This window comes from Xenopus laevis, chromosome 4S, assembly GCF_017654675.1.
Source record: "Xenopus laevis strain J_2021 chromosome 4S, Xenopus_laevis_v10.1, whole genome shotgun sequence".
Taxonomy (NCBI): domain Eukaryota; kingdom Metazoa; phylum Chordata; class Amphibia; order Anura; family Pipidae; genus Xenopus; species Xenopus laevis.
The window spans coordinates 32,985,133-33,011,505 of record NC_054378.1 but is presented as its reverse complement, the minus strand read 5'-3'; the positions used below and the strand labels follow the sequence as shown (position 1 = coordinate 33,011,505).

Below are 26,373 nucleotides of genomic sequence, written 5' to 3'. Positions count from 1 at the left end.
CCCAAGGAACTTTTTTTTCATGCTTGTGTTGCTCCCCACCTCTTTTTACATTTGAATGTGTCTCTCATGTAAAACAAAAAAAAAAAGGTTGGGGACCCCTGCTCTAAGTCATGCACATCTCCACAAACTAGTCACATAGAACACCATTCTGCTGCGCACATAGCAAGTATATTAATACTTATATAGTGTGATCCACTGCTCTCCACACAATATTTATACACTGTTTTTTAAAGTGGGAATAAAGTGGGAATAAAATCTACTTTTTCCAGAACCAGCAATGTGAAATCCAACAATTAGTTGAAGGTATATACACTTACCTTCTTTCAACCGTCTTTTATTAAATGTGGTTGTTCTTTGTTAAATTTAAAGGCAAGTAGTGTAATGGAATGTGTATCAAACAGACTTCCCTGCAAGACATCGGCTTCTGCATTTTCTGTTATTTTGCATTGAATGACTTCTCCTTTCCCCCCCCCCATTGTGTTAAATTAAGTTGAAAGACTTGATCTTACTACACAGATATAAACAGAGGAACAATGTAAGGAAACATTTGCTAAAACAATACTGTAATATTTTTTCCTTTTAATTTAAGATACATTAAGCAAAGCAGACCACAAAACCCTTTCATCTTTTAACTTAATGAGAAGGTCTTTTAATATGGCTGTGAGGATCATTAGCTAATGATCATATCAATGCTTTGTTCTTATTCAGAAATCTATATGGCATAATGGTTCCATTCTTCAAGCAAAGGGTGCTTGGATGCTAATGCTACCAAGAATCTTGGCTTGATTTGGAATTCTGGCAGATGAATAATGTACCTAATACAGGTATGGGAACTATTATGGAATATGCTTGGAATATCAGCATTTCCATAAGTTTTCAGTAATGTAAATCTCCATACTTTAAGTCTATTTAAAAACATTTAAACATTAAATAAGCCTAATAGGATTCTGTTGCCACCAATATATATTTATGCAGCTGAGTTAGCATTTTAAGCTTTCTAAATATAGAGTTTATGCATAAAAGATGCCACACCTGTACCATAAAGCCACATGTATCAATCTTATGTAAAAATAAAAGGGCTTTAACTTTCATAAAACTATCCTGAAAGAATATTGAGTAACACAATCAATTTCATTTAATAGTTTGGCCAGCAGACAGATTCCCCATGATGCTAGTTTTTTAGGATCCATCAGAAATGTATACTCCCTTTGTGTTGATTTAACAAAGTACATTGCGGACACATTGCCTCTATATGAGCTCCGGCACTCTCATTTTCTGTTGCCTCTGTGTTTGGACTACATTTAACTTCAACAACTGATTAATGACCTGTTTTGAAATTCTTTACAATCTGCAAAATATTTAATAGTGTACACGTTGAACTCAGTCAGAAGTCGTTTCTTGTCTTTAGGAATCAAGAAAGAGACAGACTCGCTCATCTTTTTTTCCCATGGTTTCTCTGAAAATTCATTGCTATGGGTTTCTTCTTGGTTGTCTGAGCCTGCTTTATTCTATGGCTTAAGATGTGTAGCATCTGGGTCATCCTGTTACAACATAGTAACTTAGGTTGAAAAAAGACAAACTAATCAAGACAAATCAAGTCTATATTAAACTTGCTACCCAAATACTAAACATGGTTTCAATCCAAGAAATAGAGAATGTCTCTTCTCATATCCCAGGGTGTATAATTTACAAATGTTATCTCATATATTCTCCTTGGGGCAGTGGCACATGGGAATATTGGTCGCCCCCATATTTTTAAAGGAGAACTCAACCCCCGAATTATAAAAAGCCCCTAGTAAGCAAGATAAGTCCTGAACCGCTGAAAAGTCCTGAACTGGGTGGTCTTTTAACTGTGGTGTGGGCGGGATCTGGGTGGGGCTTGAGGGATGGGGAAGCAGGGCCCAGGGGTCCAAATGTTGTTGTTTGGGACCCTGTCCCTGGTAGCCACAATAGTATGCAAATCTCATGTGGTTGACGTAATTTCCTGGGTGGTAGTTTTGAATTGTTTTCTCTTAAAGGAGAATTAAACCCCCCATTGTGATAAGTCCCCATTTGCCCTCTCCACCCACCGCCCTGCCTCCCCCCTGCAGAGTCTTACCCCTGAATTCTTTCCCCTCTAGGGACCACACATGCAGAGTGAGCGCCGCGGCAAACTTGAGCGCTATCTTCTTCTCTTCGGTAATCTTCGTGAAGTGAGCAGCGTATTGGCGCATGTGCATTTGGAGCAATCTTCCGGTTCACAACGTCTGCTCATGCACTGAAAGAGATGGAAATTGCAGAAGGGGAGAAAGAAGACATAAAGATTACCGAAGAGAAGAAGATGGTGCCCGAGAGCTCTGCTGCGCTCACTCTGTATGTGCGGTTTTGTGTGATTTAGAGCATGTTGTTCTGAGACTATTTGCAATCATTTTTCATTATTTGTGTTTTTTGAGTTTTTAACTTTTTATTCAGCAGCTCTCCAATTTGCAGTTTCACCAATCTGGTTGCTAGGATCCAAGTTACCCTAGCAACCATGCACTAATTTGAATAGGAGAGACCTGAATAGAAAGATTAGTAATAAAAAGTAGCAATGACAATAAGTTTGTAGCCTTACAGAGCATTTGTTTTTTAGATGGGGTCAGTGACCCTCGCTTGAAAGATGGTAAGATTCATAAGACGAAGGCAAATAATTAAAAACTGATAAAGACAAAATGAAGGTCAATTAAAGTTGTTTAGAATAAGCCATTCTATAACATACTAGAGACACTAACATATAGCAGATCCCACAGTCCGAGCCCCCACCTTCCCACAGGCCCATGTCTGCTAGGTCTGCTGTATGGTAGTTATACCACTTCATAGAATATGCACAGCTGTCTTATGTATTAACACTTTATAAAATACACACATTTCAGTGAGTCATGTAGTACAAATGAAATCACTAAGCACCACGCACATTTACAGTATAAGGATATTATTTACAGGACATTCCTGGCTCATGTATGTGTGTGTGTGTGTGTGTGTGTGTGTGTGTGTGTGTGTGTGTGTATATATATATATATATATATATATATATATATATATATATATATATATATATATATATATATATATATATATACACACACATACACACACATATATAACACTAACAGGCTCATAGGGGGTTGAAATGTTGGTTAAATCTTAAGGTATATGCGATATACAGTGCTTAGTGATGTATCCAGTTATAATCAGAGCTTAGTGTAAATTCTGTCACTCGACTCAATGAAACTTGTTTATTACAATAAATAACGTACCCCTTGTAAATTACTAAGGTATTAAAAGTCCCCTTAGAGTTCTATGACCTGTATAAAAGTATATGAATTAAAATTTTCTTTCATAAGGCAGATTTTTAGATTTGTAGTGATGAGCAAATCTGTCCCGTTTCACTTTGGTTGAATAATTTACGAAACGGTAACAAATTTGCAAAACTTTTTTGTTACAAATATTTTGTTACACGACAATCTTATATGGAACAAACTACATTAGAGTCTATTGGCGTTTTTTTCGTGGCACTTTGTTTCTGCTTTGCGAGTGCAAAATCACATGCATTTCACTCAATATACTGCCACACACATGCCCTACATTGTAAGAGGACCTCCTATCCACTATGATACAAACAACTGCTTTTTCAATAGAAAAAAGTCTCCCATGTTGCCAGTTTCTTAAACAGATTTTTTACATTACCTCTGGTCGACTGGTAATTGTTTATACTACTACTACTACTACTACTACTACTACTACTACTACTACTACTACTACTACTACTACTACTACTACTACTACTACTACTACTACTACTACTACTACTACTACTACTACTACTACTACTACTACTACTACTAATACACCATTTTGCTGTTTAAGCAAAAACTACCATCTATAGTTTATATATTACTACTAGCTTACTACACAGGCACAACTAATAATAAATCTGAACACTAACTCTGTAAACTCTACTAAATGATACATGAGTTGATACATTTCTTATCTTAGTCCCTGATGAGGAGAATCCCTGAGTTTCATTAAAGGCAGCTGTTAGATTGATACAATTACATTACACAGATGCCGTTGAAAATTGTAGCAACCAATGTATCAAACTGTCCAAAATCTGAAACTACAAGGCTCATTATTAAATGATGATGCTAGTTGCATTGGTTTCTGTGCTGCCATGTAGTAATTATCTATATCAATTACTAATCAGCCTTATATTGAGACATTTATATTCTCTGTAAACTATTGGTCCCTAAACTCAGTAAGTGACAACAGCACAGAGCATGTGCAGTGAATCAGTAGAAAATAAGATGGCAGCTATAAGGGCATATCTGAAGGTACAGATCTTTACTACTAAATGGCTGTGGTTGCCTTGGGCTGATCCAGAAGCCCACCACATTAGTCATATGAAAAAGTTTGGGAACCCCTCTCAGCCTGCATAATAATTTACTCCACTTTCAACAAAAAAAGATAACCGTGGTATGTCTTTCATTTCCCGGGAACATCTGAGTACTGGGGTGTTTTCTGACCAAAGATTTTTAGTGAATCAGTATTCTGTTGTATGAAATTGAATGAAATGTGAAAAAATGTGGGTACCCTTGTAATTTTACTGGCAAAACCAAATTGGTTGGATTAGCTCGTTAAGCCTTGAACGTCCTAGGCAGGTGTGTCCAATCATGAGAAAAGGTATTTAAGGTGGCCAATTGCAAGTTTTGCTTCTGTTTGACTCTCCTCTGAAAAGTGACAACAAAGAAACTCAAAAGATCTGAAAACTATCTCAGAGGTTTAAACTGTCCGTTTCAATTGTAAGGAATGTAATTAGGAAATGGAAGGCCACAGGCACAGTTGCTGTAAAACCCAGGTCTGGCATGCCAAGCAAAATACAGGAGTTGCATATAGGGAGGATTGTGAGAATGGTTACAGACAACCCAAAGATCACCTCCAAATACTTGCAAGAACATCTTACTGCAGATGGTATACCTGTACATCGTACAATTCACTATTCTTCAGGATAATGTTCAAGCATCATTCACAAAGGTGAAGTTATGCAGGGGTTAGATATTCCAACAAGACAATGACCCTAAGCACACTTGGAAATCTACAAAGGCATTTATGCAGAGGGAGAAGTACAATATTCTGGAATGGCCATCACAGTCCCCTATCGAATATCATTGAAAATCTATAAGATAATTTGAAACAGGCTGTTCATGCTCGCCAGCCATCAAATTTAACTGAACTGGAGAGATTTTGTATGGACGAATGTTCAAAAATACCACCATCCAGAATCCAGACACTCATCAAAGGCTTGTATGTACATCATTTCTAGGCTACATCTTTAGCTCTCCTGTCTATGTATCCAATGCTTGTTTACTGAATGCCACAAACATAAAGAATTGTGTGCAGAATTGTCTAGGATTTGTCAAATATTTAAACAATAAAATGCACCCCCTTTTGTATAATATAAAGATAAATAGGGGCTACCAAGGAGGTCCAAGCGTATATAAAAATGTGAAAGGTCATGGAAGATATGAGAATATTAGAAGTCAGCTTTCGTCTAATCTTATATTTTATAATACGCCCGTTACATTGAGACATCACTAAGCACCAACCGTAACTCTTGTCATTACTAAGCATGTCTATATGGTTATATATTACCAGATATTTATGGTTCTTTATATTTGTTTTTATTTATATATCGAATTGTATGCCACTTGACAGGACTTGACAATCATCAGAAGATTATACTGCAGTTATCTTGTTATATGTGTACTTTTGTGTTCATTATAGGCTTAGCTTGTGCTTATTCCTTACTTCTACATTCATTTAGCGTTTTCACCTGTCTTTGTCTTGTAGAGGTAAAAATAAGTGAGAGTGACTACGCTGTTATCTCACACGCACTAGATAATGAGTAAGTGAATGAATGTACAAGTGAGCAGCTGATCTTCCAACAAGAGCTCAAATCAAAGAGTTCCATTCACTTACTGATTCTGTTGCCTGTCTTTTATTTACTGTAGTTTCCAAGGTAGCACAGATATAAGGCAGAAGTCCGTTCTTCATTTCTTCTCACTAACACCTAGCCATTTAGGTTTAACGATACCCAGCTGTGACTTTTAACAAGATAGCATGTAGAGGTTGCTTGCATTTCATCATATTTTTAAAAATTTGTATTACACTTATTCCCTTCTGCTCCCTTCTGTTGTAATTTGTGGCTTGTCAGAAACTTCATCTAGCGAAATTAGTTTCAGTGAGTTAATAGTTTATGGAAAATATGGGTGAAATAAACTATTATACAAAAATAATTACAAATTACTACTAAGAATTTCATTCATGTGTGTGTGTTGGGGGGGTTTCTTAATTCATTTACTGTTATCTTCTAATTATACCCCATGAAAGATATTACATAAAATAGGCAATTAACCTATTAAAAAAGCAACAACATTTTGAATTCACATTTATCTGCAGAACTGAAATGTAAAGTCTTGTTGGATCCTTTCCAAATATGTTATATATGTTTTCAGAAGATTATGTGCTTGTATTGTAAGTGTGTTTCAATTCAAAGAAGAACATTATCTTGAGGTTTTTCATCATCCTAAGGCAACTGCAGCCCTTGTACCTACAAAAATGCCCCCAGTAGTTCCCTATTTTCTTGTCTGCTGATTCAGCGCACATGTTCTAAGCTGCTGGCAGTTACCTGAGCTTAGGCTCTAACTCACAATATACAGACTGTGAGGAGTTAGACATGGATGCCTTACATTGTAAACTAAATTGCATACCTTTTATACAGTACTAGTTGTAAAAATACACTGAGCCATACATTCATTTTGAATGGGTGGGAATCAGCCACAGCTTTTATGAACATATTTATTAAACCGAGTAAACCATTATCCAAATACCAGCCACTGTTGCAGTGGGCACCACTCTACACCGATCCAGCCAACCCTGGCTGCCACTACCCGGGAATCCTGTCCCACCAAAACACCCCCCAGCTGTCCCTGGCACATTTCTTAACTGCTTAAACATCAAGAATATATACAATAGAACACTGGTCCCCAACCAGCGGCTCGTGAGCAACATTTTGCTCACCAACCCCTTGGATGTTTGCCCAGTGGCATAAAATCAGTTGCTTATTTTTGAATTCCAGGCTTAGACGCAAGTTTTGGTTGCATAAAAAACAGATTTATGGACCAACAGAGCCACTTGTAGGCTGCCTGTCCACATAGGGCTACTAAATAGCCACTTATATCCTTTATTTGGCAACCCCAGGAACTGTTTCATGCTTCTGTTGCTCCCCAACTCTTTTTAATTTTTGAATGTGCTTCACGGGTAAAAAAGAGATCTCTGCAGTAGAATGTAAAAGTCACAGTTCCAGGCTAAATATATATATTTTTTTTTGTAAAGGCAAAAAATTAAATCCCATATTTACTTTCTTTAATGAAAAAGAAACCAAACCCCAATATACTTTAATTAAAAAATGTTTCCCTGTAGAGCAGCCGGCAACTGTGTCAAGATTTGTATCCACAGCAGTCAGAGCAAGTAAATGTAGGGGCAATTTCACTGCACACTGTCACAATTTTTATAAAAACAGTACAGATTTATTATTGGGGATAGGTTTCTTTTTCAGTTAATAAAGTAAAAATTGGATTTTATTTTTGCCTTTACAGTCTCTGTTTCCAACTCCAATTGTAGAAATGTGTGTGCTTCAACCACCCTTACCGGAACCCCCTTTGGGCAGAGTGCAGAGCAGTCCAGAGACCCTTGCCAGGGGTCAAACATATACTAGAAAAGAAATGACTGCAGCACCTCTTTGTTGCAAAAGTGAAAAAGTTGTGTTTATTAGTCAGAAACCAACAGGCAATGTTTCGGGCTTCCTTTCGCCCTTTCTCAAGCCTGCCTGATACTGTAACATACACAGCATTTATCCCCCACATTAGGAGGAGTGTATCATATCAGGACCCACCCCCAATCAAGTTCAATCCAATCGTGTGACAGTAGTGTTCAAATAACAATAAAGTCCAAATTGTTTTTCTTTTCGTGTATCCTATCAGTCCATAGTTCATGTGTCGTGTTTTGCTGCTAGTGAAAAAATCTAAAATATAGCAATAGTAAACACGGTTAAAAAACAATATTATTATATAAGGTTATAGAGATTATGGTACCTGTTACCCGGAGAGGATAGTTCCTTGTGGAATCTCCTCACTGCAGTCTGGGATCTTGTACCCATCCTTCATGTGTTCTAATAACCTTCAAAAAAATGATCATGATGAGAATAAGTTTTAGAACAAATGGAAAAAGAAAAAAAAGAAAAAACATTTCAGAACAATAAAAACAAAGAGGGTGTTATCTGACCTCCGTAGGACTACAGGGTATTATACGTCAAATAAAGGACATAGGTGTATATTCTCTGTTAAGGCCTTTTCGCCATAACGTACCCAGTTTATTGACTCCAGCTGCAGGGACAAAGATCAGATTTAAACAGGATTCTATTTGGAGGATTATTTTGCTGCAGCCACTGGTTGTGGAGAGTTGGAGAAAGTTTGTATTAAACAATACAAAAACTATAAAACCCACATTAGATTACATGACAACACAAGACCCAGTGCAGCATATTCTGAATATGAATCGGTCTTGCTGTATCGGTTTCTGCCAGATGTTATTTAACTTGTGCTGTTTTAATAATTTATGATGATCCCTAAGCAGCCCAGACCACCTTGAGCATGTACATGGTCTTGGTCTTGCAAAGATGTATAACAAAGGTACAAGATGTTGACCCCCAGTGGGCAACTTTGAAAGCAGCAATCAAGTTCATTTTTATGTTTAGTATACAACATACAGCATTTCTAGCAGTATTCTATTTAAACTTTAGTTTCCCTTTAAGCTTAGTTTGCACAGACCATACTGAGCATGTGCAGTGTCACTGACACTTTGACACAATATCTTTACTACAAAAAAATAATATAGGTATATACAGATGATGATGCAAGATGTTCTGCGTAGTAGAGAAGAAGAATTTGGGAAAAGGTGTTTGGGAAAAGGTATTTACAGGCTACAGCTAATTGTACTGTAAGCAAATGGGCCTATACATGGCTGCACAGTATGACCTATGCACCTTGCAATACATATTGCTCCATTGACATAATGGTATGTAAATATATAAAAATATAAACCCTTGTCACTAAGGCTAAACGTTTGGATTAACCAGTTCGAGGACTTGCTGAACGAGCGGATCTTATTGTGAATGGCCACCTTTACTGATGTGGTTGGCAGAGAAAGAGTTGTCCTTTCTCTATCATATATTCAGCTTTTGCTAGATATGGAGAAGAATGCAAATAAGCCACAGAGAAACCTCATGGACATGTAAGAAACAAATAGAAGAAAATACCTTGCTAAATAGGGCATTGTAAAAGTCTATGAAAAAATGTGATTCTTACTCATCTGTATTCACAAATGTTTCATATTGTCCCAGTAAAATCGTAAGTCTATATCCACCAAGATGAATACATTTCCTCAAACTGGAAGCTTTTGAAAGGTACAGCTTTAAATGCATGTTTTGCTATATCTTTAAAAGGAAAGATGCGAGTCAGAGCCACAAACCTTTTTATTGGGGAAAATGTAATTTCTTTTAGAACCAAAGGGAGACTGCGCTAATGTCAGCACTTCATTATCTTGCTTCAGTGGCGGTTTTGCTTCTGCATCTCCTACTCTTAGTCCATTCTCTTTCCAGCTGTCCTACCATTTATTTCCATCTTCTGTAATGCTTCTTTCCTATGCTGTCAGGAATCTCCCAATGGCTTACTCGGTATCAGCAAGCATTTCATCAGTCCAGTCCCAGCTGTATAAAGATTCAGTCCTCCAAAGGCTCTGGCATCTACCAGATGAGAACTATAGAGCCCCAGGTTTTTGTCCAAATAAAAGGAATTTCCTCTTATTGCCCATTTCAGGATTAGATACAGATAGCTGAGGCAACTTTTAAAATTAACATTACAAGGATTTGCTGTGCGCTGGTTTAATCCTGCAGGGGGTGCTTATTGTACATATGGGCTACTGCTAGTCTAGCATTTTTTAACCAAATCAGTGCTAAACTTAAATTGACTAGGTATTCTTAGGTCTTGCTGTTTCCTGACCTCACCCATAACCTTGAACCTGGCCTGAAAATGCTCACTGGATCATTCTCAGCCATCTGCGAATTAAGCACCAGTCAAAACCCATTAGGTCAAATCACATCTGACATTCACACGTCGAACAGTTACTTCTTTTGTAATAGCAGTGTATGTAAAGTGTCTACCCACTGTTTAGAATCCTCGTATTTATATTTATGAAATTGGTTGGATTTGCTTTAAAGGGATACTGTCATGGGAAAAAATTTTTTTTTCAAAATGAATCAGTTAATAGTGCTGCTCCAGCAGAATTCTGCACTGAAATCAATTTCTCAAAAGAGCAAACAGATTTTTTATATTCAATTTTGAAATCTGACATGGGGCTAGACATTTTGTCAATTACCCAGCTGTCCCATGTCATGTGACTTGTGCCTGCTCTTCAGGAGAGAAATGCTTTCTGGCAGGCTGCTGTTTTTCCTTCTCAATGTAACTGAATGTGTCTCAGTGAGACACGGGTTTTTACTATTGAGTGTTGTTCTTAGATCTACCAGACAGCTGTTATCTTGTGTTAGGGAGCTGTTATCTGGTTACCTTCCCATTGTTCTTTTGTTTGGCTGCTGGGGGGGGGAAGGGAGGGGGGTGATATCACTCCAACTTGCAGTACAGCAGTAAAGAGTGATTGAAGTTTATCAGAGCACAAGTCACATGACTTGGGGCAGCTGGGAAATTGACAAAATGCCTAGCCCCATGTCAGATTTCAAAATTGAATATAAAAAAATCTGTTTGCTCTTTTGAGAAATGGATTTCAGTGCAGAATTCTGCTGGAGCACCACTATTAACTATTTTGGAAATTTTTTTTTTCCCATAACAGTATCCCTTTAAGTAACCTTAAAATATGAGTTTGCAATAGGGTAGGCAAGTGGTTTAACTACTGCCTTTACAGCACTGGTGAACCAAGTTCTAACCAGTGCACAATTTTCAAGAAGTATATCCTTTCTGTGTATGTGTATCCAATTTCCAGCAGCATTTCAAGGCAGCTGTTAGAATTGATACAATAGTTGCTAATATTTCACAGGTACTGCTGAGAAATGTATCCACTAATTATATCAACTAAATGTTGCAATTGTAATATTTTAGAATGCGCCTGGATCACTGAGCAGCCAAACTGAAACACTAGAGACACGAACGTTAAAGTAAAATTTTGGGAAAACTGTAAAAAATAAAATTTGGAAAGCAATTGAAAAAAAGTCTTTGTTTCTGGTGAATAATCTGAAAACAACTGAGCTGAAAAAAGTGTTTGGAAGGTGAACAACCACTTTAAAGGGTACCTGTCACCTTAAGAAATAATTCCAAATCTTATTTTATCATGTTAGTCAAGCAAAATAATCTTTATTTATACTATACCATTTATTTAAATCTTGTTTCCTTCAGCCTGGGAATTCATAATTATAGCAAGCAGGCAGCTGAGATTTTGTGAACACTGTTATTAATGCAAGCCTTGCATCATCTCAAAATCTTATTTCTGTACCAGAATCGGAGACCTGATGGCAATCCCCATGCACTGGCTACATAATTCGATACTAAGAAGGGAGGGGGGAATGTAGGGAGTGCACTGACATCTAGGAAGTGCTGAATGGAAAGTAATTTCCTGCCCCGCCTCTATGCCTAAGGCATACAGGAGGGGCAGGAAATGTATGATTGACAGCGGAGATTTTTAAATGCGTTTACAACAGGTATGGATGTTTAAATAAAAAAAAGAATTTTGATTTCATGTTTAATTTGAAAAGGACTTTAATTATACAGGTTTTTATGACTGGGTGACAGGTTTACTTGAAGTTAACTTTTAGTATGTTATAGAATAGCTAATTCTAAGCAATGTTTCAGATGGCCTTAAATTTTTTATAGGTTTTCAATTATTTGTCTTCTTCTGACTCTTTCTAGCTTTCAAATGCAGTGGAAGACTACAAATTTATTGCAATTGCTTGTATGGCTGCGAGGGTAATTTGGACCCTAGCATCAAGATTGCTGAAATTGCAAACTGGAGAGTGCTAAATAACTTAAAAATCATAAATAATAAATACAAAAATGATAAATTGCAAATGATCTCACAATATCATTCTCTACATCATACTAAAAGTTAATTTATAGGTGAGCAACCCCTTTAAAGAGATACTGACATCAAAAAACCTTTTTTATTATCTATCATAACATTGTCTTTGAATGCTGTCCAAAAAAGTATTCCTGATGCTTATACACTACGTTTCTTACTACCCTGTTCCTCTATGAGGGGGCTGCTATATTTGTGCAGCAGTAGTCCGTTAGCATTAGAAACTCTAACTGACAGGTTAAGAAGGGACAGTCAGGTTGGAAAAACAGACCGGTTTAGGAACTTTAAATAACAATTACTTACAAAAGCAGAACTATCAGTGAAAAACGATCAACGTGACCTATAGGCAACTTTTAATGTTGATTAATATTCCCAAAACAAATTTTTTAGTGTCAGTATCACTTGAAGCCACTGAATGTCATGCAAGTTAGGACACAGGTATAAAGTGAGGGAAATGATTCCTACATGATTCAGGCAGGACTGTATTTGTGGAGAAAGTGTGGATGTCTGCACTCCATTTTGGGCAGGGCACAAAGTGCGATAACATGGCAGGGTACGTCCATTTTTTGCCCATTGTAAATAACTCCTATTGTGTTCATGGGTGGCGCTGATTTCAGCTTATTAATGTGTCTGGTACAACAGGCCTGGTTCAGTTTAAGAATCCCTTATAGGCTAGAGTTAAGTCCACTTGATAAATTTGAACCAATAATAGGTATATATTCTCATATACAAATATGAGCCAGTTCTAAGAATCCCCAAACAGTCAGTAGCTCATTTCAAAGCTTCCTCTTTTATACTTAAAATTCTTTTACACAGATTAAAACAAACCCTGCATTTGTTAGCATTTCTGAACAGAGGCCTCCCTTTCTAAACCTTTGAGCTTCCAGATGCAGAGATTTAATGAGGTTTAACAAGATTTGCCTTTAGTAGAACATTTCAATATAGAACACGACCAGCACCTTCTTGATATAATAAAAAGGCCTTTATTCAAACATGGCACAGACCAATCGTAGCAACGTTTCGAGCCGTCTCTGGCTCTTTATCTTTATCTTGATAAAGAGCCAGAGACGGCTCGAAACGTTGCTACGATTGGTCTGTGCCATGTTTGAATAAAGGCCTTTTTATTATATCAAGAAGGTGCTGTTCGTGTTCTATATTGAAGTATCTATGGTGTGTGGTGGCCACCTCTGAACGTGCACCTGAAATAAGTGGAGGAGTTGTGTGCTGACACAGAATTACTTATTTAGTAGAACATTTACCCGCTCAGCTTGCTTGAGTAGGGTGATTTCCCCACTTACAACATGTAACTGTTCCCCCTTTACTGGTATAATTAACCAATGCCAGTGGAATAGGACAGTATACTTTAGTTCTGGTGAGAAGATCAAAGTTAATTCTGTCTTGTTTGCAAGCGGATAAAACATTTGATTTTGGCCTTCACATCCTTTTCACAGTGGTTGGTCAAATGCGCATGTGTTCAAGGGCTCTGTGCCAGCCATAATAAGCTGGAGAATGCATTCAAGTCACTGCCAATTCCACTTGTTGCCTGAAGCAAATGTGAAAGTTGTACTACTGCCTCCTGCCGTGTAACAACAATAAAGCTCTTTTTCATTACTTGACGTTAAGGCAGCTGAATTCCAGGTTTCCTATATTCAGACTAGCCTGGAAACAATGCAATATTAATATTATATTGTCTGAAATCACATGTGGCTGTAATACCATAGTTACAGTAAGCTCAGGTACTAACACTGGCCAAATATATGGTTGGGCTGTAACCTATAGCTACCAATCAGTGATCAGCTTTGTTCAGCCAGCTGCATGAGGCTTAATGAAGGTAAAAATTTGATTAGGCTTATGCCAAACTTGTTGATTTATTCAGCAGCTTGCAGATTGCAGCACAAAATTGCACACTCGTGCGTTTTCCATGTACCCAGGCCAGCAAAATATCCAGGTGAGCTGAAAATCACACAGGTGGTCAACAGCTTGGAATCTGCTTTTGCACCATTGCTCTATAATGTAAGTAATATACCCCATAGTTTAAAATATATGAATATCATATGTCACAGGGGAGCTCCATGACCATATACAGTTCATGGAACTTCAAGGTGACTTCTAATATCTTCATATGTTACAACAGGGGGGGTACATTAATACATTATACGTTATTGTTTTCTGATTAATTTCCTGGACTCATATTATTTCATATCTTTTGTTTTTACTATCTTTCTGTGTTTTCCCATTTAAGTTCACTTCTCTACAAGGTTTTGTTTGACTTTTCTTTTGGCTGTATACACAGAAATGGAAAAATGCAGCATGTCTTTATCATATTGGCCTTCTCGCCTGTCAGCCAGCATGTGGATGTTTATTCATGACAAAAACGGTTCCTACAGGAAGCTAAACCAGGCATTTAATGGACCATTGGAACAAAAAATATTGACAGCCCATTATTATCAGCTTGAATATGGGTTTCCTTAAATTCCACCTTCATTTCAACACTTTAAAATAGATACTATACTCTGTTTATAAGAAGTGTTTATATCTCAGTTCTATTGATATAAACAGAGGTTACAGTGTGCATACAAATAGCTCTCTCCTATGTGTGCAGGCAAGAGACTTGTTCCATATATTCTGGTGTCATTGCACCCCATAGTGGTTATGCACAGCACTGTTCCTTGAATGTCTTTGTACAAAGCACACTCAATCAGCACTTTTTGGTTTGAGGAGCAGTTCTACACAAAGAGCAGTTTTTATGATTTGGGACAACTACCCAACTGATTGAAATAAAAAGCAACATGCATAATGCATCATGTGCTGTGCCTCTTAGAAAAATTTTTTTGCCTTGCACTTTGTAGGTTTATGAAAAGGAAATATCAAAACAGATAAAATCTGCATTACCTGATAAGCTGAAGGTAAATACACATACACATATATAATAAAATATGGGACTGCTAATTATAGGCTGTTTGATGCTGCTGGGAGTTGTAGTGCATCACAGCTGGAAAGCCACACATTTCACATCCCTGCTATATGCCGTGTGATGAGCAGCAAGATTCATCTGACATTTTCTTGTCTCGTGAGATGACTGTTCCTGTGGCTGGTGGAAAACTAGCTGCTTATTTAAAATGTCTTCCCTGCCATTCATTCCCAAAGGTCCAGCTGATTCTGGTGATTTTTCAGTAGTTCAGTGGGTGGGATGTGACTGCACACTCATTATCTTGGGATTGGCTGATTCATTTCTTATGGCAGCTGACTTCAAGTGAATCTATAAGAGGATTTTAACAGGCTTCTCGCTCCTTGTGTATGTGAGAAACCTCCTTTGCCCAAAACTGCCTCCGGTGTTAATTAAGAATAAACATGTTCTTGTTTGAAAAGATGAGTTTAGATTTATCATATGTATGCATATTGATTCTGCTAAGGTCCTCCCTTCTGGTTAAATTCAATGGGAGAATTGAGAATCATGCTCCAGGGCCTTATTTTTGTTTGTTTGTTTGTTTGTTTGTTTTGAGTTAAAAAAAAATGGTGCCATCTGTAGCCTTTTACATGTGGATCTAAAATTCCTTGCATCTCCTGACAACTTGTAGCTGTAGTCCCTCAACGTAAATATGGGGGGGGGGGTGGACTGCCGTTTTTTGCCTATCCATGCTGTAGGCTAAATAAAAGTAATATGGTTTTTATGGCAGCAAACAGATATTTCAATCCTTTTCACATACATACACGCACACACAATTACAAACATGCAATTGCTCACACATAATCATGCAATTACTCCAAAGCCATTGCATCAGCCCAGATGCAGACACACAGAGTGGATTTTGGCATCAAAACATAAACCTGTTTGTAGGACCAGTCTGTGTTAGGATTCAAAGCAACTATAACTTGACTTCAGCCTTCCTGGCCAATTCATATTTGTAGTTACAGACTCAAGTATGAACAAAGACCCATCATTATAAAGAGAAAAAAACCCCAGCACTCTTTTGTTAATCTACAGTTCCCTGCACCCCCAACTACTAATTTAGCTTAATGGAGAGGCTCTGATGATTTGCTGCTGAAGAGTCACACTGCTATATACTGCCTACCCCTGCTCCAAAGTGGCATTTCCCACAACCTTAACCCCAACAGGATCAATCTGCCTTTTGTGAGATGACTGAGAACATTATTTTGGTTGTCTGTTATTTCTTTGTATTCAAACATGGGGCACCCAGAAGAACCTGCTGATGTTGCCAGGTACTGGCGGCAGGCCAAGGACCACTGGCTGAGACTCTCTAGAATACACACAGGCTTCATAGAGATCTGTATTCAAATGACTGAGCTGGCAGAAAGTATTTTCATTTGTACTTCTGTTACTTCTGTTGTTTTTCTTCTTGCACATCTGTAACCAAGTCAAAACTTTTGAACTTTGCTATTGCAGCAGGAGCATCCAATGTTCTTCTGTGAAGGGTTAAATCAACAAGCCCATCTCCATATACAAAATCTACTAATGCTTTGATTTTCTGACCACATGTTGGGCTTTCCCCCTTCTATCTCCCTTGGGACTAGAGATTCAATTAAGCAGCAGCTGACCTCAGGGGCAGCGTAGGAAGGTTAATCACCAGAGTAAAATAGCAAAAATGAATTACAAGAGGATAGTATAGTGATTAATCTGAAAACCTTGCATCTGTTCCTTGCTTCTGACACCCAGTATATGGAGTGTTTCTGTTTGCAGCAGAGTGCATGTTATACATAGATACTGTAACTAGTATGGTAGGGGCTGTTAAACCTTCCTCCTCACTTTTAGATTTCTAGTCCAGAGAACCACAGGGATTTGGTCACTTTTATGCAAGCTGAAAACTGAACTATACTGGAATCTATAACTTGGTATAACAAATAAATATACAAGTGGTAGTACCATATTTCCACCCATCCTATGGTTACCTGCAATCTTTCTATTGTGAGATTGCTAGCTGTTTTTTTTTATTTTTAGGACAAAGCAGGGAAAACTGTATCTACTCCATGTTAGCCTTAGGCTTATGGCACACAGGTAATTTTCTTCACTGGCATAGATACACCAGTGGAGAACAGCCAACCCTCTGCCTTCCATTCCCTTCTTCCTCCTTCCACCCAGACACTGATATTCCATATTACCTTTATCTAATTTGTTCTGTGCAAAAGGGAGTCCATGAAACAGAAGAAGACTGACTGTGGAGAACAGCCAACCCTCTGTCTTCCATTCCCTTCTTCCTCCTTCCTCCCGGACACTGATATTCCATATTGCCTTTGTCTAATCTATTCTGTGCAAAAGGGAGTCCATGAAACAGAAGAAGACTGACTGTGTGTACATAAACTAAATGAGGGCCAGGCACATTATTATCATTGGTGGTGCAAGTCATATCATTTATTCTGTTTACTGCTTCCTTCACTTCTTTTTCAACTGTCATACACAGCCTCTCTTATATCTGAATACCTTTTTCATTGCAGGGATATGAATTAATTTATTTTACCCTTTCTTGGGTTCTTTTCCCTGGAATAATATCATAACTCTTGTTTCCTGACAATCCGTATCTATAACCGCACAGATAGGGTGCAAATATTATTAAATATGCTCTGTTGAAATGAGAAATTTTTGGGGGTACAGGTGCTTTTTTTTTCTTTCTTTGTTTATTTGTGCTTTATATTTGTACTGTTCACCACTGTCTACTCACTTGTGTGAGTTATATTTGTTACTTTATAACTTTATAATCTGTGTCATTTTTAATTAACATTGTTTGGAAAGTTGCTTAGAATTACATTGGCTTTTAGTAATTAAAATGTTTCATCATTTTTGTGGCCAACCTCTTTATACCAAAGACTTCCTTCGTAGATCTCTGGCATGAAGGTGTTCATTCTGGATTTATTTATGTACCACACATCGAAATGGGAGAGTCAATGACTGCCTTAGTAATGTAGTCACAGAGGGACATCAGATGCACTGTCAGCACTAAATATTTCTGAAAAAACTGACTACATATAATATTAAAGTATTAAATAAAAGCCATAAGGGAAATGCAGAGAGCATAAGGCAAACGGCTGGCAGAAAATGGCTCTCACAAATGCAAAGCAGTCATTGCTTAAAGGGGTAGTGGTAAAAATGGTAGTGTTCCTTAAAGGACATATTCACCTTTATATTAACTTTTGTTATGTTATAGATTTATAGATGGACTTATTCTAACCAACTTTTCAATAATAATCTAGTATTGAAATGTAAGTATTTGATTATCATCAAAAATCACAAAAACAAACAAAACACATTACTCTACATCTTAGTAATAGTAAAAACACTGAAGGGGTAGTGTAGTAGCCTGAATAAACAAATCCCAGCATAAATTGCTATTTATGAGTGCTCTCCTCATTCTTGGAAAACTGAAGGGGTAGGGTTACCATAGAATTAACTGACAGTTAATTTCGAGGTAAACTACCCCTTCAGTGTTTTTCAGGGGACCCAAAGTAAGGGATAAAATTGCTTTACATCCAGTAATTACTGTTGTTTCTGTAGAAGGAAGTAATGTCACTGTTTTCTGGGGTATTATGATGAGCTTCCAAAAATAGTACGAGGGTCCGTGTTCGGGTCATAAAACGTAAGATAAGATTTCCTACAGTATGCCTTGTTACCTATATTGTTTCAGTTTGAGATATTACTTGCTGGCGTAGCTTAACAGCCACGTCAGCCCTAATGAGCATGCCCCCTGAGTTCTGACATGATAAAATAGTAGTTACTTGCTTTGCATACTCTATGCCTGAAGAACCAGCTCATTTGTGTCCAATTTTCTCTCTCTAGCACTGCGCTCGAAAATACAGTAAAGGGGAAGTTCTGTATGTGGTAAGGTGGTGTTAGCTGAAGTTTGTAACCTGGTATTGCCCCGCAGGGCAGTCACTAGTTCCAGATCTTAGTTTCCAAGTCCTTGGTGCTTCCTCTTACTTTCCTTTGCTAATTCCACACAGTATTTGCTTCTTAGTTCAATGTTATGTAGTCCTGCTTCTTTTAGGCATCCTTTGTAATGCAACATATATGCAATATATATACTGAATGTTTGTTTTGATTAAAGCATAACATGCAGAGATCAGGTGCATGAGTTATTTTATTTCATGCTTGGTGAGTGAGCATGCTGTGAACTGCAGAGACATACAGATCCTAAGCCTGAGAAAAAAAGTGCAGACTTCTAATGGCAAATTGCTTTCTGCTTGAAGAGCCGCATGCAAGATGGATGCCAGTTTCTGTGATTATTAGCTTCTTTGCTAAGAGGGTCCAAGAGATGTATAGTGCCGGTAAAGTGGATTTATCCAATATTCTAGATTAGGATATTGTACACTGCAATTAATGAATCTGCTTCAGTTCTCCTTCTCATAAAAGATAACTCCCATCAGTGTGCCCTTCCTCTTAAAATGAGAACTACAACCTATTCTCTTTCCACATTTCCATTCAGTTCATTGGTATCCGAACTGTCGATTCAGGATGACTGACACGCCAGCAGAGTGGTATAATGAAAGGCACCAGTACAAATTCAAGCTCTATCACACACTATTTAAATAGTTCAAAGTGCAAATATAGTTATAAACAATATATTCTAATATTTCATTGAAAACACAATACACGCATCGTCATTAGCAACGTTTTTATCGCTGCGTTCGTTTGCCGGGTTGCATATTTCTCTTGTTCCTTGTTCTCTCCCCCCCCCCATCCTATTCATTTTTCACACAATCTACTACTGGGCTCATATGGCAGGGAGATGAAATGTTGCCAAGGTAACAAAGCTCATTAATTGAGCTTCTCGTGAGCTAGCACCCAAGTGCTTTCTGGTGACAAGGACAGAGAGGCCTGTTTTCAGGGCCTTGTGGTGCTTGTGCTGTATGTGGTACGCTTTGAGAGAAGTGCTTGCTACATTCTTAAGTGCAGTTGTTTTGATTCTTCATTTTTGTACCGAGAGACAGGGAAGATACTGTAGATTTGCTAAATGTCCCCTTTTATGTTCATACAGAGTCTTTTCTACAGTGCAGCATCATCAACCGTAATGGTGGCCTTATGTTCCTGGAAGCTCCTTGAGCAGAATGTGGTTTATTAAACTGAATTGCACTGAGCTGTTTGCACTATAACTTAACCATAAGAATAATTAATCAGTTCAGTTATGTCTACGCCCTTTCTTATGTGTGTTACAAAGCCTTCATCAATTACTGTCTTCACTGGGCGCCTTACTGTGTTTGACATCTTATTCCTTTCCTGTTCCCCCTTATTATCTGTATTTTTTTTTTTATCCATCCACTTCCTGCCCCTGCCCAGAAGCCTTTTCTCTTAATGGCTCCACCCTTGTGGCTGTAGCGTGTTTGGTTCTTGGTCCTATTCTATAAAATTAATATAATGGGTGATAAACATTAGAATGGGATATGCGCTGTTTCAGACCCACCAATTTTTCTGCCTTTGTCGTGATTGGAACTTCCATTTCTCCCAGTGTTTGTCACTGTTCTGCCACCATCTTTTACATTTTATCACTGCTGAGATTCTTCTACATGTCATTCATACATCCTCCATCTTCCTCTATATTAGGGAATGCTGCTTCCATCCTTTTCTGTTTGTGACTGTCCTGCCTCACTAATGTCATTTACTGCCTCCCTTCCTCCATGCTTTCTTCTCTGTAACAGTTCTTGCTCCATTTACTTCAGTATCTTAGATTCCAACTGTCCTCCTTCAACAATACTTTTTGATTTACAGGGCCCTGTTTGCTTCTCTTTATATCCTCTGGCTATTCATCCTGCTGTTTTCCATTGTTTCTTGTAGTATGTCTTAAAGGGGTTGTTCACCTTTGAGTTAATGTTTAGTATGATGTAGAGAGTGATTGAGACAATTTGTGATTGGTTTTCAGCTTTTATTATTTGTGGTTTTTGAGTCATTTAGCTTTTTATTCAGCAGCTCTCCAGTTTGCAATTTCAGCCATCTGGTTGCTAGGGTCCTAATCACCTTAGCAACCATGCACCAATTTGAATAAGAGTCAGGAATATGAATAGGAGAGGCCTGAATAGAAAGATGAGTAATAAAAAGTAGCAATTACAATGCATTTATTGCCTTAAGACTCGGAAAAAGAAGGCAAATAATTCAAAACCTATAAAAAATAAATAATAAAGACCAATTGAAAAGTTGCTTAGAATTAGCCATTCTACATACTAAACGTTAACTTAAAGTTGAACCACCCCTTTAACTGCCTTGCCTCCAGTTTTCAGCTGTTTGAATCTGTTTTCCATCCCAGCCTCCATGATTTCCTCACTAATTCTACTCAGCCTTCCTGCTTCCACCCATTCTTGTAGCATCCTGCTTTACCACCCGGTACATGTATTTTAGGATGACATTGGTTAAACTCTTGACTTCCATTTATTCTCATTGGTGACTAGTTTGCCCTTCACTACATAATTCAAATTACTCTGCAGCAATACAAAATCACGAGTATCAGTTTAATGTTGGCTTCTTATACAAAATGGATCTGACAGGTATTTGATATAAAAGGATACACAACATTTCTATATGCCTAAAATGCATTTCCTCTTACAAACAACTACAATGTTGTTCTTGTATGTTATTTGCTTCCCTGGTGGGTATCTCAGCCAATTCTATTGTCTTTATTTAATTGATCCCTAGAGCTCCATCGCTCCCATGTTTCTAGAGATTGGCAGACAGATGGCAAGGCAATGCTTAGAGGAGGGGTAGGTTGGCGGCACATGGGGGACAGGAAGCTAGAAATCAGTGTAAGATAAATATTTTAAATGTAAATCATGCCCACTGTGCCAAGAAAGGAGGGGGGATTTGTGTGAAAGGTTAGACCCAGCATGAAGCACACCCTGGAGTGGGAAGGAGAGTAAAGCAGAGCTTTTCTCATAAAATTAATTGGTCTCTGGAAATTAATGAAGTCATATATATTGAAGATTCAAAAGAGAATGCCCTGTGCCAGACACAATATAAAGTGGCATTCATAACCTATAAATTAACTCTCTTTGTGCCACAGGACTGCAAAGTGTTATACAGATATATTGGTACAGTAATAACTGGGGATGGCTGGTCTCTGCAGCAGTAGTTGCCCACCCTGTTCTGTTTTCTAAAGGAACTGAACTAAAGGAACTGAAGCAGCTTTGTTCAATATTTGGAGAGACGGCATACTTATGCAAGTATAAAATGTTGTACAAGGATTATCCATAAACCATATATTTTCTTTACCAGATTGGTTATCAGAAAGGCATGTAACAATATGGGATCTAACTCATAATGCATAATGCTTTAAAATTGAAGTGAAGTTCCTAAAATGATCTTCTTTTAAAACAGTTGTTCTTTCTTGTACCTTAATGCTGTATAGGTGATATCTAGCCTGAATAAGTGTTGATAGAAATAATTCTATGAAGTTTTTGGTGTTTAAACGCAACAAAATACATTTTAGGCACACAGTACCCCAAATGATAGAAAAAAACTTTTGTCTGGAATCGTAGATCCCATAAAAATCTCATACCTTTATTTTTTATTTTAGTTTATATTTATTGCACTTACCCCCTCCCCCCGGCTCCTTATGGAGAACCACTGATATTGAGGTATTCATAGGTAATTGGAGATATAAATTGGCAATATCTGTAATGCAGTTTTCCCAATGCAAGTCATGGGTAGGAAATGAAAGGTTTCTAAGCAGTGCTTTCTGCTCAAAAAGGATGAATAACAATGTTTGAAAAACAAATTGGCTGACTCTATTGTCCATTTATGTTATATTGACTTATTTATAGGCTCCTTAAATGTGTTCACACATAGAGGATTGATTGACATTTACTACTCAGAACAGTGGGGTCGGGTACCCGCGGGTTACCCGCAAAAACCCGCGGTACCTTGCGGGTTGAGGGGAGAAGTTCTGGGTGCGGGTAAAAATGCAGGTCGGCGGTTCTGCGGGTTTGCGGGTCGCGGGTCGGGCTGCGGGTTTTCTCAATAGCGATATTTACTCCTTTTGTATGGTCACGGCTACTTCCGATGATGTCACTTCTGGCTTACAATGACAGCACTTGATTCGTGATGGTCAGCGGGTCCGGGTTGTGGATAAGGTACTCGCGGGTAGGGTCGGGTAGCGGTTCCAAGCGGGTAAGAATGCGGGTTGCAGGTTGCGGGTACGGGTTGGGTACAGATCCCAAAAAATGGACCCACGCAGGACTCTACAGGATGGGTTTTTTTTTCAGCAAATATGATACCTGCATATCTGCCTTAGGAATGCCTGGCTGTTCTTTATCATGTCTTCATAGAGTGACAAATTACTAGCTAATTGTTATCTTTTTTTTAAAGACTTCTAATAGCCTAATAAATTACAGTTAGGGGGTAGATTATCCATTATATGAATCTCTATTTATACTTTAGAATTAGCTATTTTCAAGGTTTATAATTTACACTTTACGCATACATTTGTATATGTTTTATAGAGTTATTTTTTGTATGCTTAAAGTGTGTGTGCGTGCGTGCGTGCAAGGATCTAACATTGATCTGCCTTTCCCCTTGGAGAACCTGAATCCAGCTCGAATAGTTAATTTAAGGTTTCCATGGATTTATAAATAGGCCTTTCTCTGTTATGATTGAATCAGAACCGTCTGTTAGATTTACTATATGAAAAGTGTTATTTTGCATGCACTTAAACCTTTTTTGTGCAGTTTTCGATCTCGACTCATCAGATCTGACTGGATTCTGCACAATTTTTGTGATGTTTGGCCTGTTTTGAAAGCGAGTGAGTGGAGGTGGGTGTAAAATTGCCATTTTGTTTTTAATGGTGATGAAAACAAGATGTGAAACCCTCACTGTACTTCATTGGATTTCTTCTGCTGCAAGTGATGTTTAAAGTCAAATGATTATTATGCCTTGTATTGTATTTCATTTCAGTGACATATATTTCAATACTTTTTATGACAAATCATGAGTTTCATGACTAAGATGTCATTAGATTAATAACAACCTTGTTAATTTCTCATGGGATTTTATATGCAAAGTAAATAGTACATTTAGTAAATAGTTGATTTCTAGCCAAGAGAATGTTAACATACAATGTTTCCCACAAATACCAAACTGCCTTCCAGTCTCACCATACATAAAGCCTAACTTATATAATGTATACTATAAGGCAGGAAACAAGCCCTTAAAAAACTAAATATCTAGTTGCTTAAAATTAGTCCTTTTATAATATAGGAAGAGTTAACTTAAAGGTCAACCACCCCTTTAACCAAAATGATAGCAGTGGCGTAACTAGATATAAGTAGGCCCCAAAGCAAATTGTTTTTCAGGCCCCCAAAATGTTTAGAGATTGACCTGTTTTACCAATATTTATTGAAAGGACCTCACAGGGCCCCTATACCTCCTGGGGCCCCTTGCAAAAAAAAAAAAAAAAAGGGACATCTTTGTACACATAGCCTCAAGAAAAAGTTAATATAAAGCCTTTACTTTTGGACTATCCACATTGGTGACTTTGTTATTAAAGCTAAGCTGGCTATGAGATGCTGGTACTTCATGGCTGGCCAGTACAAATCTGAACCATTGTACTGTTCTCTCCCAGAGCTGCTACACTTCCAAGTTTTCTGTGATTTTTTCCTTCTTAAGTCAAAGTAGAAATCATGCTAGCTTAGTTACTGTCAATTACAAGCCATTAATCTGTTAAGTCAAAAAATTTTAATAAAATTTGCATGTATTGGAGCTTTCTGGATAATGGGATCATAAAATACAGGTATAGGACCTGTTATTCAGAGTGCTGGAGATCTGGAGTTTTCTGGATAACGAATCTTTCCATGATTTGGATCTTCATACCTTAAGTCTAGTTGAAAATCATTTACACATTAAATAAACCCAATAGGCTGGTTTTGCTTCCAATAAGGATTAATTATATCTTAATTTTAATCAAGTACAAGACACTGTTTTATTATTACAGAGAAAAATGAAATAATTTTAAAAAAAATTGGATTATTTGGATGAAATGGAGTCTATGGGAGATGGCCTTTCCGTAATTTGGAGCTTTTCTGGATAACGCATTTCCAGATAATGGATCCTATACCTGTACTACTAAAATTAGAGTCATAAACTAATTATTGTTGACCAGAAACATTATCTATCTATCTATCTATCCATACTGATGTTTCATTTGCATGTCTGTCATAACCGTGGAAGATGTTAAAGGATCTGTGGGTCTGTCAGTGCCTGAAAAACTGTGTTGGCGGCCAAATATTTTCATGTAAAATTCTACAATGTGATACTATATACTTACTTCTATATTACATATATTACACTGTAGGCATCTACTGGGATGTTCAAGCTGTGATAGATAAAGTATCCATATGTTCTATCCTACCCTATATACCCCTGTATCACCGTGACTGGATATTTATAATATATACGGTTAGACCCATAACTTTTGGACAGAGACAACTTTTTTTCTAATTTTGGTTCTTCATTGCCAGCAAAGGGTTTTCAACCAAGTATTATAAATGAATATTTTATTTTCAGTTTTTTAATTTGTCCAATTACTTTTGAGCCCCTGAAATGAAGTGATTGTTTTAAAAAAAGGCTTTAGTTCCTCACATTTTTATGCAACCTTTTTGTTCAACCCACTGCATTAATAAAGAATTCAAATTCATTGTGGTAATGTACAGAACCAAAATTAGATAAAAGTTGTCTGTCCAAAGATTTATGGGCCTAACTGTAGGTGATGCAGGTCGCATAAAATGGGTGTGCCTTTAATTTCAGTGCGTGAATAGCAGGTTATCTCGCTAGTGATTTCTCTTTATGGCCCTGAGATAATCTCTGTGTCCATACATTCTAGAGTCTAGACTGTGCTACACCATTTGGAACAAACAACCTGCTGACTCATGGAAGATTTCTAATGCAACCCGAGGCACCAAGTTTGCCCCTGCCCAACACACAATGAAGGCTAGATTTAGTGGCATTTGATTGGACATGAAGTGATTTACAAGATGGTTTATGTGGTCTTGTTAAATGGCATTTCTGAGGAGGCTTATGAATTCATTCATAAGTCAGATGTGCATTTAAATTTACAGTAAAGCTTTACAGCTCCACATACTGCTTCAGACTTCTGTATAGAGTGGTCATCCATTGATACAGGGGCGATCCTGGCCCCTCCGCCGCCTGATGGAGCACTGAACCAGACGCACCTT

General features: G+C 37.6%; 1 protein-coding gene across 5 annotated transcripts in view; it reads left to right on the top strand.

Moving 5' to 3' along the window:
* The window catches only part of gnao1.S (G protein subunit alpha o1 S homeolog), a 107,842-nt gene that overhangs the window by 48,347 nt on the left and 33,122 nt on the right, over positions 1-26,373 (top strand). For 2 of the 5 annotated variants that reach the window (XM_041591223.1, XM_041591224.1), the window contains exon 4: positions 19,001-19,042. In XM_041591223.1, the coding sequence (XP_041447157.1) occupies positions 19,001-19,042 (42 nt within the window). 5 annotated transcript variants of the gene reach the window in all.